The following is a 15478-nucleotide window of genomic DNA, read 5'->3' on the forward strand; positions in this document are numbered from 1 at the left end:
CCTTCCTGCTGTCGTCACTGCTTGTCATCCCTTCCCGATGTCATCACTGCTTGTCACCTCTACCACTGTCATCACTTCTTGTCACCCCTTCCCGCTGTTATAGCTGCTTGCAACCCCTTCCTGATGTCATCGCTGCTCGTCACCCCTACCACTGTCATCACTTCTTGTCACCCCTTCCCGCTGTCGTCGCTGCTTGTCACCCCTTCCCAATGTCATCGCTGCTCGTCACCCCTACCACTGTCATCACTTCTTGTCACCCATTCCTGCTGTCGTCACTGCTTGTCACCCCTTCCCAATGTCATCACTTCTTTTTAGTAGTCTTGTCTCTGGAACTACAAAACATTCTGATATACTGTAAAGTCTTCTTGTTTGTGACCTCTCAGCCCTGTGCACTAATAGTAAATGCAGGTCTCCAAATAAAAAGATGTATCTAAATGTTTTTGCCTATCTAAATAATTTCTTTTATTTCACATCTTTGTGATCACATGACCCCTTCATTTTTCATCCTTCTCCTTAAAGAGAAACTCCAACCTAGAATTGAACTTTATCCCAATCAGTAGCTGATACCCCCTTTTACATGAGAAATATAATGATTTTCACAAACAGACCATCAGGGGGCGCTGTATGACTGATTTTGTGCTGAAACCCCTCCCACAAGAAGCTCTGAGTACCGCGGTACTCTGGGAAAACTGCCACAATGTAACAATGTTCACAGACAGGAATTAGCTGTTTACAGCTGTCTCTAACAGCCAAAACAGCTAGGAGCAGCTACATAACCTGCCCACAGTAAAAATGTCACCATGTAATAAATGTCAGAATGTAAATCGGGGAGAGGAAAGATTTTACAATGAGCAAACACTGACTAAATCATTTATACATAATTATGGTAAAAAATGAAGCACTTTTTTTACTACATTATTTTCACTGGAGTTCCTCTTTAACTGTCATGCAAGGTGTGACACAACCTTAGAGCCTATCAGTGTAGGCCGAAGCAAATAAACTTAGCATGCTGTGGCACGGCACTTCTCCGCTAATCCATATAACACAATTTAAATTGCGGCTGTGGGGCACCAAGTGCTTTACTTGGGAACTGGTGATCGGTTAACATCATCAGGGTTCAACTATTATTAGCTGAGCTCTGGATATCTGCGCTGGTGAGCAGCTAGTGACGATGGGGTTTGGCTATCATTTGCCGTGTTCCGATAGATAGTGTGAGGAGGTTTAGTGTTAGAGGATAGGGTAGGGGGAAGATAGGAATCATAGGAAGAGGAGGTTAGTGTTAGGCATTTAGGAAGAAGATTGTTTTGGAGGAAGGTTAGTGTTAGGCGTAGGTAGAGGGTTTAGTGTTAGGTGTTTAGGTAAGGGTTTGTGGTCAGTTGTCAGGCAAGTCGATAGTAGAATATTAGTAATATATTACAAATATTCAGTCTATTGGCAGCACCCAAATCAAAAGACGCCTGCTATAAAAGTACTCGTCTATGCTGCGCTTCCTCCTCTGCATCATTAGTTTTGATGCAGTGCCCACCCACTAACACTAGAAGGCGGAGCAGTGGAGCAGTCATATGACTACAAGGAAGCTGAGTAAGACTCCCTGCACACTGCCTGCGATTCCGATTCCGATTTTTAATCTTTTTTTACATCCAATTCCAATTCGGATTTTTAATCGTTACTGGATCCTGCATTTTTTCCACCGTTTTTCTGTTGATTGTATTCAGGGAAAATTGGAATTGCAAATCGGAATCGCAAAACAGATTTGCAGTGTGCAGGGAGCCTAACTAAGGTTTTTGCTGACTTTGTTTTATATGAATGACCATAACTTACCAGTCGTGGGAAACTGATGAGATTTATCCTTTATTGTATTCTCAGAAAATTCTGGAGGTAGACTTTAAAGCTAAACCAAAGACTCAACACAAAATAAATTCAAGCTACGAGATACATATTGAGTGTAGCAGATTTACATGTATTTTCACAATCCGCTGTTCCATTTATACAGTATATACCTGGAGTATGTGCTGTAGCATATGGCCAATCATGATAATGGGGAAGATGAATGACTGAAGTTCTGTTCCTGCATTGTAAACAGCTCTTGTCTAATGCCTAGTACACACCATTTTCTGTTAGATTGTTCTGTGCGATTTTCTGTAATTAGATTATTTTCTGTAAAGAACTGGTAGAGACTGGTCATTATCTCTGGTGCATTGTCTTCTGGTTATCTCCTGCTGAGTAGAACAATGCTTAATTGCTAGGCCGATAGATGGTTATGGTGGGATTACACGTTACGTTTTTTGCGTTCAATTCTGCGCGCAATCTATTAGCCATTCGATCTTCTGCTCGATTCTTTTATCTTCCGCTTGTTTTTCTTATCTTTTTTCCATTCACTTCTATGAGAAATCGAGCGGAAATGAATCGAGCGGAACATCGGTCATGTCGGAATGTTATCATCGAAGGCATCTATCAGAACGATTCTTTGCAAAAAACGTAACGTGTAATCCCAGCATTAGATATATAATTTCCAACATGTTGGAAATTATCTATCTGGCAGGTAAATCTTACAGAAACAGAAAATCTTACAGAAAATTGTATGGCGTGTACTAGGCATAATGCTAGGTACACACCATACAATTTTCTGGCAGATTTACCTGCCAGATGGATTATTTTCAACATGTCCGATCTGAATTTCGATCGATTTTTCAATCATTTTTCCAATCGATTTCCATTTACTTCTATGGAAATAAATCACCAAAACGATTAAAAAATCAGTCAAAATTCAGACCGGACATGTTGTAAATAATTGATCTGGCAGGTTTAAAAAGTACAAATTGGGACTTTGGGGCTTGTTAAAGAGAAACCGTAACCAAGAATTGAACTTCATCCCAATCAGTAGCCATTAACCCCTTTTACATGAGAAATCTATTCCTTTTCACAAATGGATCATCAGGGGGCGCTGTATGGCTGATATTGTGGTGAAACCCCTCCCACAAGAAACTCTGAGGACCATGGTAATCCTGGCAGTTTCCTGTCTGTGAACCTTGTTGCATTGTGGGAAATAGCTGTTTACAGCTGTTTCCAACTGCCAAAAAAGCAAGCAGCAGCTACATCACCTGCCAGCAGTAAAAATGTCACCATGTGATAAGTGTCAGAATGTAAATCAGGGAGAGGAATTATTTTACAATGAGCAAACACTGATTAAATCATTTATACATAATTATTGTAAAAAAGAAGCACTTTTTTAATTACAATATTTTCACTGGAGTTCCTCTTTAAAGAGCAACTTTACCAAAAGATAGTAGTAGGGGAAAAAATAAATCAAGGTATAGCAAAGTGAGGAGTAAAAATAGAAGGTAGATCAGGGGTCCCCAAACGTTTTGGGTCGAGGGCCGGGTTAACATATGTCAGACTGCTGGGTGGCCGGAGTATACATAAAATGATGTAGAAGTCTTTGCGGGCCAGACAGTGAAGCATACCCAGGGGACAACCTGCAGTTAAAGTGGACAACAGTGTCACCTGATGTGGAATTTGATTGGAAACCAGCAAATTACTGCTTTCTGGCTTCATTTTATATATGGACCACCGATATTTAAAGATGTAGCTGACCGCATCTATAATACATTTTGTGTGTGGGGGCCAGTAAAAAAGCCTTAGGGGGCCACATTCGGCCCGCGGGCCTTAGTTTGAGGACCACTGAAGTAGATCAAGAAAAGATTTATACTTGCCATGTAATTCTTTCATGTTGTTTGATCCTCCCTGAGCCTGCAGGTCAGAATCTTTATTGCTGGCGGGCAGGAAAAAACTGAACTGCACAAAATGCTGTTATCTATAAACACACCCACTAGCAATGTTACAGGATATAAGGGTTTTTTTATCCACAGAGGGAGGTACTGCTTGCTTGGCAACAGCATGTTATTTCCCACAATGCTTTGCGGTTCAGAGACAGGAAACTGTCATAGCCAAGACTAAAAATGTCACACTATGGGAGGGGTTTCAACTCATTATCAGCCTCACAGCAGTCGCTGGTGACCTATTAGAGAAAATGTAAAGATTCCTCACAGAAAATGGGGTGTAGGCTACTGATTAGTGTAAAGGTCAACCCTGCCGTTAAAGTTGCACCTCAAAGAATGGATGCATGAAGATGCTGTAATATTGCTGGGTGCAGATAGCGCATGGCAATATTACCGTTACTACTGGCAGTAGGTTACTACGAGTTACAATATTAGCAGGAGCCGAGGTACTCGAGTAACGCGAGTGTTACTATGCTAAAAGCTTTACTAATGTGCATTACCATAGCAATACTCATGTTGTTATGGTAAAGTGCTTCATTCGACTCCTTGCTAGGGTTGGATCTCATCACTTCCTGTCCCAGAGAGATAACAGGAAGTTAGAGGAAACCTACTCTGAGCAATTTTGGGTACCTGGAGTCGGAGTCGGTGGTTTCATAAACGGAGGAGTCGAAGTCAGAAGTCAGAGTCGGATGATTTTTGTACCAAATCCTTAGTTTTGTTAAGTATTAGACTAAGGAGTCGGAGTCAGAGCCATTTTGGGCACCTGGATTTGGAGGTTTCAAAGAGTCGGAGATGGAGTCGGATGATTTTTGTACTGACTCCACAGCCCCGGTCATCATGTAATATCAGCAAAATAAAGTCTTTATATACTTTGTGCTAAAAACTGCTCAGAAATGTAACTTTTCAGCATATGACAAAACCTTATCTGTCAACAGAACTACTGAGAAACTGATTACCCTCCTCACTTGGTCTCTTCCACTTGACAATTAGCAAAGGGCAATTCTAATTGTGTTGTAAAATTGGTCTAAACAGGAATGGCTGCTGATACAGTATTTCTGTCAGCTAATGTTATTAAAAATTAGCTTTTCATTTCAATCCAATTCACAGCCACCTAAGAATTTCGGGAAAAAAATTGACAGCTAAATGCCAAATTGCAGTTTGCAACCATGGCAACAGTGCTCTCAAGTACAGACAGTCCATAGACTCCAACCTTGCTGCACAGGTAGTCAGCTAGACAGAAAAGCCATTGTTACTCATTTTCATCACTTGCACAAATCCATTGACTGGTCTGGCAGCAAACTTTGACTGTCTTTTGTATGGCGGTTGTTATTAGAAACACAATAGAATGACTGTGTTTTATATGCACATGGCATAAAGTAAGCATGCTGAAATAATGAGGGTGACTGTTTACAAAGAATGTTTAGTGTCTCACAGGGGCAAAGGAGGTGCATCATACAGATATGTAAGAAGTGGTTGGTGTCTTCTTTTTTGTTGGCCTGCATGGTGCCCTGTGCAGCTGAACAGGCTGGGATGGGGGATATATATAACGTAATAAAGCACAAAGGCGCCAACAGGATAAAATCAATTCTTAAAACTTTTAAAATTGCTTAGGAGGCAGTGGTGGACTTACCCCCTGCAAGCAGACACAAAAACTGTGTATTCAAAACAATCAAATGTATTGGTACACTCCAGGGGTTTTTGCAACGCGTTTCGCAGGTATATTCCCGCTTCCTCAGGCAATAAAAAGTAGGAGTACACGCAGTACAGTCTCAAGGTCACGATAAGCTCCTCTGTATGGGGGATATGTTTGTATCCACCTTGAGAGTAGGTACCCCAGAATGACGTTCAGCAAAAACTCGGTATACAGAGGCGCCAGAGTAGAGTAAAACATTTTAAAAACCGCTTAAAAGCAAAGGGGGGTGTTAGGGTGGACTTACCTCCCTCTTACAAAACAAGAAAACTCACTCGAGTCTCGATAAAACAGAATTGACAAATAATTTATTCAACTCCACAAATGCAATGCGTTTCGCGGGCGTGACCCGGCTTCCTCAGGCAAAAATGGGAGCAGAACTCAGTGGGTCAAGCAATAGGTTTGAGACAGGCGCTCAAACCCCGCTTCCTCAGGCAAAAATTGGAGCACAACTCAGTGGGTCAAGCAATAGGTTTAAGCGCCTCTGTCTCAAACCTATTGCTTGACCCACTGAGTTGTGCTCCCATTTTTGCCTGAGGAAGCGGGGTCACGCCTGTGAAACGCGTCGCATTTGTGGAGTTGAATAAATTATTTGTCAATTCTGTTTTTCTGTTTTATCGAGACTCGAGTAAGTTTTCTTTTTTTTTTTTTGTAAGAGGGAGGTAAGTCCACCCTAACATCCCCCACTGCTTTTAAGCGGTTTTTAAAACGTTTTACTCTACTCTGGCGCTTCTGTATACCGAGTTTTTGCTGATCTTCTAGTCCACCCTGGGTGGAGGGGTGCATCCCCATCTACTATCTACAGAGAGCGACTTCTTAACCTGAGTGGGGTCAGGTCCTAATGCTCCCCACCTGCATTTAAAGTGGTTGCCTTTGGGTAACCCGTGTTTGTGAGTATATACACATAAAATTGTATTGAACTCTTCATTTTACCTGACAATACTGCACCATTTTGGGCTCTCAATTCTCTTCTTGTTTTTAAGCCCAGAATGAAGTTGGCCTTGCTGTGGCTCACCCTCATATCCAAGCATATGAGAAACCAAAAATCTCTGTTATTATTGAAGGTGTCATTCTGCTTCATGATCAGCTGGAGTTCTGTTATTTTTACTGTGTGTGGCTAATAAACAGGTTCTGTTCTGATAGGGGTTTTCTGACCTGCCCTTTCAGCAGCTATGCAAGCTAATGACTGGTTTCAGAAAGCATATTGCAACAGACATACATAGCACTTTACTGGCAACAATCTCAGGTTCTGATTGAAATAACAGCATGCAATAACAAGCTATTGGATTTCAGCCTGGTCCTACTGAAAGCTGTACAGTGTATTTCCAGTGACTAGAGAGACACTAAAAAGAGGAACTGTAACCAAAGATTGAGCTTCATCCCAATCAGTAGCTGACACCCCTTTTCCATGAGAAATATTTACCTTTCCTCAAATAGATCATCAGGAGGGATCTGTATGGCTGATATTATGATAAAATCCCTCCCACAGTGTGATGTCAGTACCTAGGTTCTGATAGTTTTCTGTCTGTGAACAGTGTTGCATTGTGGGAAATCATGGCTTTTTTCAATTGCCAAGCAACCAGTATCTCTCTCTGTGTCTATGTATAGCTATATAAAAAAAAACACATTTTAGCCTATCACATTGTTAGGGGGTGTGGTAGTAGATAATGGCCTCAATTCACTAAGCTTAAAGGGATACTGTAGGGGGGTCAGGGGAAAATGAGTTGAACTTACCCGGGGCTTCTAACGGTCCCCCACAGACATCCTGTGTTGGCGCAGCCACTCACCGATGCTCCGGCCCCGCCTCCGGTTCACTTCTGGAATTTCAGACTTTAAAGTCTGAAAACCACTGCGCCTGCGTTGCCGTGTCCTCGATCCCGCTGATGTCATCAAGAGCGCACAGCGCAGGCCCAGTATGGTCTGTGTCTGCGCAGAACACTCCTGGTGACATCAGCGGGAGCGAGGACACGGGCGTGCAGGCGCAGTGGTTTTCTGACTTTAAAGTCAGAAATTCCAGAAGTGAACTGGAGGCGGGGCCAGAGTATCGGTGAGTGGCTGCGCCAACACAGGATGTCTGCGGGGGACCATTAGAAGCAGGGATGAGCAGAAACTACGCCAGTGCGAATTTACGCATCGTAGTTCGCATCTACGCATCGTAGTTCATAGGCGAAGTTTCAAACCTACGCTTACGAATTTACGCGTAGCGAAGTACCGCTACGCGTAGCTTACGCCCACTATGTGTAGTTAACATGTGTATTGCGTAGTGAACTACGAATGTGTTACTCGCGTCTAATTTTCCGCATGCGATTGTATGCATACAAATGTACGCATTGGAAAGGGGAATGTACGCATTGAAGGGTTCCCATTATATGCCTTTATAAAGAAATTAATGCGTACAATTTTCTGCATAAGGGCATAAGTATCCGCATACACTATGCTTCGCACTACGCGTAATTGCGTATTTTAACGCGTATTCTACGAAATGCATACGAAGCGAATATTTGTTTTCGAAGCCATAGTTTGGCGAAGCGTAATTGCGTAAAACTACGCGTATTTCCAGCGTAGCGAAGTTGGCTGACTACGACCATCCCTGATTAGAAGCCCCGGATAAGTTCAGCTCATTTTCCCCCGACCCCCCTACAGTATCCCTTTAACTCCTGCCTTTAATAACTCTTCTGAGCTGTTTTACAGTTATCACCATGGTGATATAATTGTGATAACTGTAAAACAGCTCAGAAGAGTTATTAAAGACAGGAGTTACGCTTAGTGAATTGAGGCCATTGGCAGTTGGTGCTGTCTGTTTTTTTCATGTCTTCCAGTAATAAAGATGATCACACGTCGACTGATTGTGGATCAAACAACAGGAACCAATTTCATGGCAAATAACTCATTTCTTGATCTCTCTACTATTTTTAACTTCTCACTTTGCAATGTATTGTTTTTTTCCCCTTTTTATTAAAGTACCTCTTTAAAGAAAAACCGTACCCAAAAATTGAACTTCATCCCAATAAGTAGTTGATACCCCCTTTTGCATGAAAAATTTATTCCTTTTCACAAACGGATCATCAGAGGGGTCTGTATGGCTGATATTGTGGTGAAACCCCTCTCGCAGGAAACTGTGAGGACCATGCTCCTGGCAGTTTCTTGTCTGTGAACCTCATTGTATTGTGGGAAATAGCTGTTTACAGCTGTTTCCAACTGCCAAAAAAGCAAGCAGGATCCCCTTCCACTGATATCACCTGCCAGCAGTAAAAATGTCACCATGTGATAAATGTCAGAATGTAAATCAGGGAGAGGAAAGATTTTACAATGGGCAAACACTGACTAAATCCCGTATACATAGTTATTGTAAAAACTAAGCAATTTTTTATTACATCATTTTCAGTGGAGTTCCTCTTTAAGGTCCTGCGGAACACCAATGAAAAAAGGTTGATTTGGGCGGCAGAGAAGCAGTTTTGCTAAGAAGAGGCCTGCTGATTGGTGCTGCTGTACTGACCGGTGCTGCATGCAGATTGCCTTTGGAGCTTGCCTGTAAAGGTGATTGTAGGATTGTTAGGTACCTGCTTACACCTGACTATACCACAAAAGCATTGTGCATTGATTCTTGAGTGGAGGGTTCATCTTTCCATCTATGTGTATGAGTCCTTAGAGTATTGTCCCTGTTAATGGCAATAAGTACATGCAGCAAGAAAATGCACACTCCACAATTTCCATAACAGGCCAATAAAGATGCAAGCTGAAAAACAAAATCCCTAAAACCAATAACGCTTACAGAAGGACAACTTCGGGCATGTCCGGCTCCCTGTGCTGTATACAGGGTTATGTCCTCCATATTATTAAGCCTTATTGTGGTTAGAATTCACAAAGAATGTAAATAAAAATGACTTTATCCTCCATTCTATGTAATTTCCCTTTACACTTGTGTTATTTACCTAGCCTGCAGTTTGTGAGATTGAAGGAAACAGATTACAATGATTACACAGGAGATCCCTGTAGCATCCTTCACTGATAAGAAAACATCAACATGCACATAACAGAAACAGATCTCGTCAAACACACCCCGGAATACAGATATCCATATGGTGTCATATTTGCTGTAAGGAGGACTGAATGCTATAATTATGGTCTTCCATTTACCCGGTAGGAACATGTCAGAAGATGAGGCCTTCTAGGTCTGACCCAGAGAAAAACAGCCATATACCAGCTAAAATAAATAACCTATCATCATAATTATACCACAAACCAGCTTGTGAATATACTAAAAGCAACTGATGCAAATATGAACAAAAGCAAGGAATCAATAAAATGCAGATCATAGAAATATATAAGCAGAAAATCCTGCATCCTTCAGACATCTGATGGGCATGTAATGAATTGCATCCTTTGCCTAGAGAAAAAAAAGACTTCATTTTATCCCTGATCTAGGCTTTGAAATGAAGAAGTGTCTTACATGAGGTTTCTTAGGTGGCTGCCTGAGGGTTCTGTTGGGTCTGGGTCTCTGGAGTGTGTAATGCTGCAGTTTTTCACCATCCGTTGGAAGGTCCATAAGGTGCGTTGTGCATGCAGGCTGGGTAGAAGGAAGCAGGCTGACTGTATTCTCAGCATCGTTTATGGAAGAAGGGAGTGGTTTCAGGGGGAGAGCAGCTGAATGGGAAAATTATCTGGCTTGCAACAGTGTTCTCTGCTAGAGCCTACGTATCCAGCCTTTATGGTCCTTAGGGAGAAAACACAATTATTTTGAAGGGCAGGGGGTGGGAACTGGAGTGGAGATGATTTGTTCATCCTGCTCCTGTTAACATATTCAGAGGCACTAATGAAAATATAATGGATTGTGCAGGAGATCAATATGACACCGTTGTTTGCTTTTAATGTATACTAAACAGCATTCAGAAATAATACTAATTTTCTAGTCAAATAAACCAAAAAAACACAGGTAAGACTTAAATGCATTCATGCTTTTTTTTGTTTATCGCATGATTTAGAATTTTTCACAAAAATAAATAAATAAACAAATGTGTTTCAAGTAAATTTGCACTGAATTATGGTAGGGATAATAAAATACATGATAAACATTGGAAAATTGAACAGCATTGCTTAAAATCAGTTGCTCAAACAGCATGACATATAGGGTACTTTAGGTGGTCAATGCTGTAACTGTGGTTAAAGGGGGGCTCTGGACAAAATGTAGCACAAACTTATTGTATCCATGCATTTATGAAGCTGAAAGATGATATCAGTGTACCTGAAGAAGAATCAGTATGGCCACATGTCCGGCAGCTTGATTCTTTCTGATGTCATGTGATCACCAGCTGATAAAAACAATAAAGATTCAATGCTACCAGAGACATTTTAGCACCTAACAAGCACCACCAGGGATCATAGAAAGTGTCAATCCAGAGGTGAAGCTACAAACCTAAATGTGAGGAAAGCCCCTGGCCCCAACAGGGTGTCACCAGCCTGCCTGAAAACTTGACAGCGCCTATTCTCTCCCCCATCTTTATCAAATTCCTTTGGGGAGGCAAAGTCCCCGCTTGTTTCAAGAGGTTCACCATCAGCCCTGTCCCCAAAAAGCAGGGAGTCTCCTACCTCAACAACCTCAGGCCTGTGGCTCTTACGCCTGTCATCATGAAAACTTTTGATAGCATGGTGCTGTCCATCCTCAAGATATCCACCTAGGCTCTGCTGAACCCGAACAGCTTCACCAATGACACCAATAACATCTACCTGGAGTTCGTCAACGCAACGACCACCTGGACAGACCAGACTCATACGCCAGGATCCTCCTGCTCGACTTCAGCTCACCGTTTAATACCATCAGCCCCCAGATGCTTCAGGAGAACCTTGCCCCGCTCAGGGTCCCCCTGCCCTCCGCCTGTGGATCACAGACTTCCTCACAGATCAACAGATTGTGAAGCTTGATGCTATCACCTCACAACCTAGGATCACAAACACAGGGGCACCACAAAGCTGCATCCTGTCACCATTCCAGTTCTCTCTATATGCCAACAACTGCAAAACCATGGCAGACTATGTCACAGTAATTAAATTAGCTGACGACACTACTATAGTTGGTCTCATCACCAAAAACAATCAATGGGCATACTGCCATTAGGTCAACAGAATCTGCTACTGGTGCAGGGAGAATGGATTGGTCCTCAATGCCTCAAAAACCGTTAAGATGATTGTTGACTTTAGGAAGCACGCCTCCACTCCACCTGCAATTTGCATTGACGGCAAGGAAGTTGAAAGAGTTCTCTGTGTCCGCCTCCTGGACACAACTATCTCCAACGACCTAAGTTGGAAGGCAAACACCACCTCCACCCAGTGGAAAGCCCAGCAGAGGTTATTCTTCCTCCACCAACTGAAGAAGTTCGGCATGGCCCAGAAGCTTCTGATGAATTTCTATTCCGCCACAATTAAATCTGTCCTTTGTTCTTTCATTCTGGTCTGGTACGCTGGCTCCTCCGCCAGCGACAGAAACAAACTTCAGAGGGTCATCAGATCAGCGGAGAGGATCGGCAGAAAATCACTTCCCCCTCTGGACTTCCTCTACAACTCCTGACTGCGGTCCAGAGCATTGAGAATTGCCAATGACCCCTCAAACCCAGGCTTCCACTTCTTCAGCCAGCTCCCTTCAGGCCGAAGGCTTTGGTCCATCTCCACCAGGACCTCAAGACACAGGAACAGCTTCTTCCCCTCAGCTGTCAACCATCGGAACTCTCTTCATGCACTCTCTTCATGCACAATAAAATTGTATTGACATAAACCATATACCACAGTGACTAAGTGGCTAGGACTGTCAACTTGCTAGAGTCCGAGGTTTAATTCCTGACCAGAGAAATACCTACATGAAGTTTGTATGTACCTGTTCATGTTTGTGTGTGTTTCCTCCAGGCACTCAAGCTTCCTCTGGCTTATCCCAAAAAATGACACTAATCTATAGTAGGGACATATGGCTATGGTAGGAACATTAGATTATGTAAGGGACAGTTATTGGCCCAATTCAACAACCACAAAACGATATATACCACCTCGCACGGCCCGATTGACCTGTTTGGAACAGTAGTAATGGTGGATAGCAATCACATCAATCAATATCTTTAAAATGAACATGAAGTGTAAGGCCTATGGAGGCTGCCATATTTATTTCCTTTTAAACAATACCAGTTGGCTGGCAGTCCTGTCAACTGGCATTGAACCAGTAATGCGTAAAAATGTATGTGTTAATGTTCCTCCACTAGCGGGAATGCGTAAAAATGTACGCAATGCGACCCGCCGACCTCCGAGGTCGGCAAGCTGCCAGCGGGGGACTGGAGCAGCAGTGAGTGACTACGAGGGCACAGGATGGCTGCATGGGGCTGGTAGAAGCCCCAGGTAAGTGAAACTCATTTTTTTATTTTGCTTGGACATTCCCTTTAAAATATTAGAGGCAGAGGATCAGCAAGACAACCAGGCAATGTGCATTATCTAAAAGGAAATAAACATGTCAGCCTCTATGTCACTCTAATGCTGGATACACACGGTGGGTTCCCGCACTCAATGCGCAGCTCGATTCCCGGCCGCTCGATTATTTCCAAGCATTTCCGAGCGCATTTCGATGATTCTCATGTAAAGTATGCCAAATCGACCTAACGATCCACCGAAACGCAAATCGGACATGTCGGAAATAATCGAGCGCCCGCGAATCGGCGGGAATCGAGAGTCGCATCGAGTGCAGGAACGTACCGTGTGTATCCAGCATAACCTCGGGTTCTCTTTAAAGGATCAGAGAGGGATCTATCTAGTGGTCGATCTGGTGGCAAATTGAATGATGAATGGCCACCAGAGGATTAGAAGATAGGAGCTCTGAGTATGTGAAGGACAATGGATTGTCCACATACTCCTGAGCAAAATGGTGCCCAAGAAAGGACTGCTTCCAGCTTGATTTCCACTGAGGGAATCTGGGACGAAGTTTCATATCTCAGCTGTAAGTAACAAAAAAATGTAGTATTAGGAAGATCCAACTCCCTTTTGAGTACATTAGATAACTTAAAGAAGGCTTCACAGAGGCTTCCCCATTCCTCCGCCCCCTCCGGGATCCAGCGCTGGCCGTCCCTTTTCACCGGCAAGGTAAATATTTACCTACCGCGATCCTGCGCAGACACAGTAACAGCTTTCCAATCAGGCTCAGGCGGAAAAAGTCGAGTCCTACTGTGCAGGCCCAGTTGACTTGCGTCTGCACAATAGAGTGGACCTGATCGGGCTCGAGCTACTTCAGGCAGAACCCGATCAGAAAGCTGCTACTGCCTCTGTGCAGGATCGCATTAGGTAAATATTGCAGACGATACTGCACCTGCGTTACAGCCGACAGCTTTGTTGGATGCGGTTTCGAGGGACCCAGTGCTAAATCCCTGAGGCTTAGGAGGATGGGGGAAGCCTCATTAGGATCGAGAACAGTTACAAAAAGCTGTTCCTAAGTACTTCTCATTTAAAAAGCTCCTGCCAATGTAATGCTATTTAGGTGTGATCCCGCTTGAATTACGTGGTTTTATAAAAATCAACCATAGCATTGCATTAGCAAGAGCTTTACAAATCACAAGCGCTTAGAAAAGGCTGCAAGTGGGTTTGAGCCCTCAGGGTCTATCGGCAATAGAGGTTTTTCTATAATTAACTCCTAGATTGAAAAATACATGCATGATGTTCAAGGATATTCAAGACTGCCTGCCGAGATAAAAAAGAATCCTCTAGGTATATTAGCGTGCCTTCCGCACATTGGCCTCGATTCATAAACAGCAGTGCAATAAACAAAATCTTGTCGGGAAAATACCGCACTCGGAATTTTCCCGGTCTGTGTGCTAATTCATAACGATTTCCCCAGCTGCCCTTGGAGGTCGGTAAATTACTGCAGCCCATTGAGCGGTAGAGTAGAGCAGTGTCCCGATTCCCTCTTTGCCCTGCAGAAATGAATCACACAGACGGCTCTCTCTGGCTCTCCCACTGATGACTCAGACAGATGAGTCACACAGTCTTTCCCTGCCTGCAGAAATTACTCACACAGCCGGCTCTTTCCACTGATGACTCAGACAGATGAGTCACACAGTCTTTCCCTGCCTGCTGAAATGATTCACACAGAGGGCTCTCTGGCTCTCTCCACAGATGAATCAAACAGACTTCGGCTCTCTGCACTTTGCATTAATCAGAGCTGTCGGTAACTTGTAAAGACCTCACCAGAGGTGTCGGTAACTACCGCCAGGCTTACCGCTTGTTGAAGGCTTTATGAATTGACATTTGCTGACAATTTACTGACATGTGTTGTCGGTAACTGCAGCCAAGTCAGTAATTTATCTCCCTGGTCGGTAATGTCAGCTCTTCATGCGGTAACAGCCTTTATGAATTGACATTTTGCTAAGTGGTCGGTAAAGTCTGCTGTTTTCAGCATTACCGCATGAGGTAATGCTTTATGAATCGAGGCCATTGAAGGATCACAGAGGTCCCACCCCTGTGGGCATCCCCATTCAACATTTAGCTGTTCCCTATTAGATGTATAGGAAGTGTTCCATGTTTTCCTCTTTTAAATATATTTTTGCCTTCTTAAAACAGTATGTATTTGCAATTATTCAGGTTGAAGGTTCCGCCACTATGCATTACTTCTGTTCAGTGATGGATAATGTAAACCACAATGTAAGCCACAATGGCAAGCCCAGCAACCATCCAGTCGCTGGTGTCCAGCATGCATACAGCCTATAATTTATAGAGCCATACAATATATATATATATATATATATATATATATATATATATATATATATATATATATATATATATGTATATATATATATATATATATATATATATATATATATATATATATATATATATATGGGTTTTATGAATATTTGTGCTCGTTTTTGCATTTTTTACATGCGTTCGTTTGGATGTGAAAGTTTGTTTTGTTTTGGGACTTCTCTGCATTCCCATTGACTTGCACAAACAGGAATCGACATAGCGCACAATAAGAAGCAGACCTGCC

The 15478-nt window shown here is 42.8% G+C and overlaps 1 protein-coding gene across 3 annotated transcripts in view; it reads right to left on the bottom strand.

Moving 5' to 3' along the window:
* Nucleotides 1-10102, bottom strand: part of LOC137539214 (capping protein, Arp2/3 and myosin-I linker protein 2-like) — a 150571-nt gene extending 140469 nt beyond the window's left edge. For all 3 annotated transcript variants that reach the window (XR_011024966.1, XM_068261753.1, XM_068261752.1), the window contains exon 1: nucleotides 9920-10102. Coding sequence is in view for 2 of the 3 variants with exons in the window: in XM_068261753.1 (XP_068117854.1) it covers nucleotides 9920-10015 (96 nt within the window). In the remaining variant the exon portion in view is untranslated. The remainder of the gene's footprint in view (nucleotides 1-9919) is intronic.
* Between the last annotated feature and the right edge of the window lie 5376 nt (nucleotides 10103-15478).

The sequence above is a fragment of the Hyperolius riggenbachi genome, chromosome 11 (genome assembly GCF_040937935.1).
Source record: "Hyperolius riggenbachi isolate aHypRig1 chromosome 11, aHypRig1.pri, whole genome shotgun sequence".
Classification (NCBI taxonomy): domain Eukaryota; kingdom Metazoa; phylum Chordata; class Amphibia; order Anura; family Hyperoliidae; genus Hyperolius; species Hyperolius riggenbachi.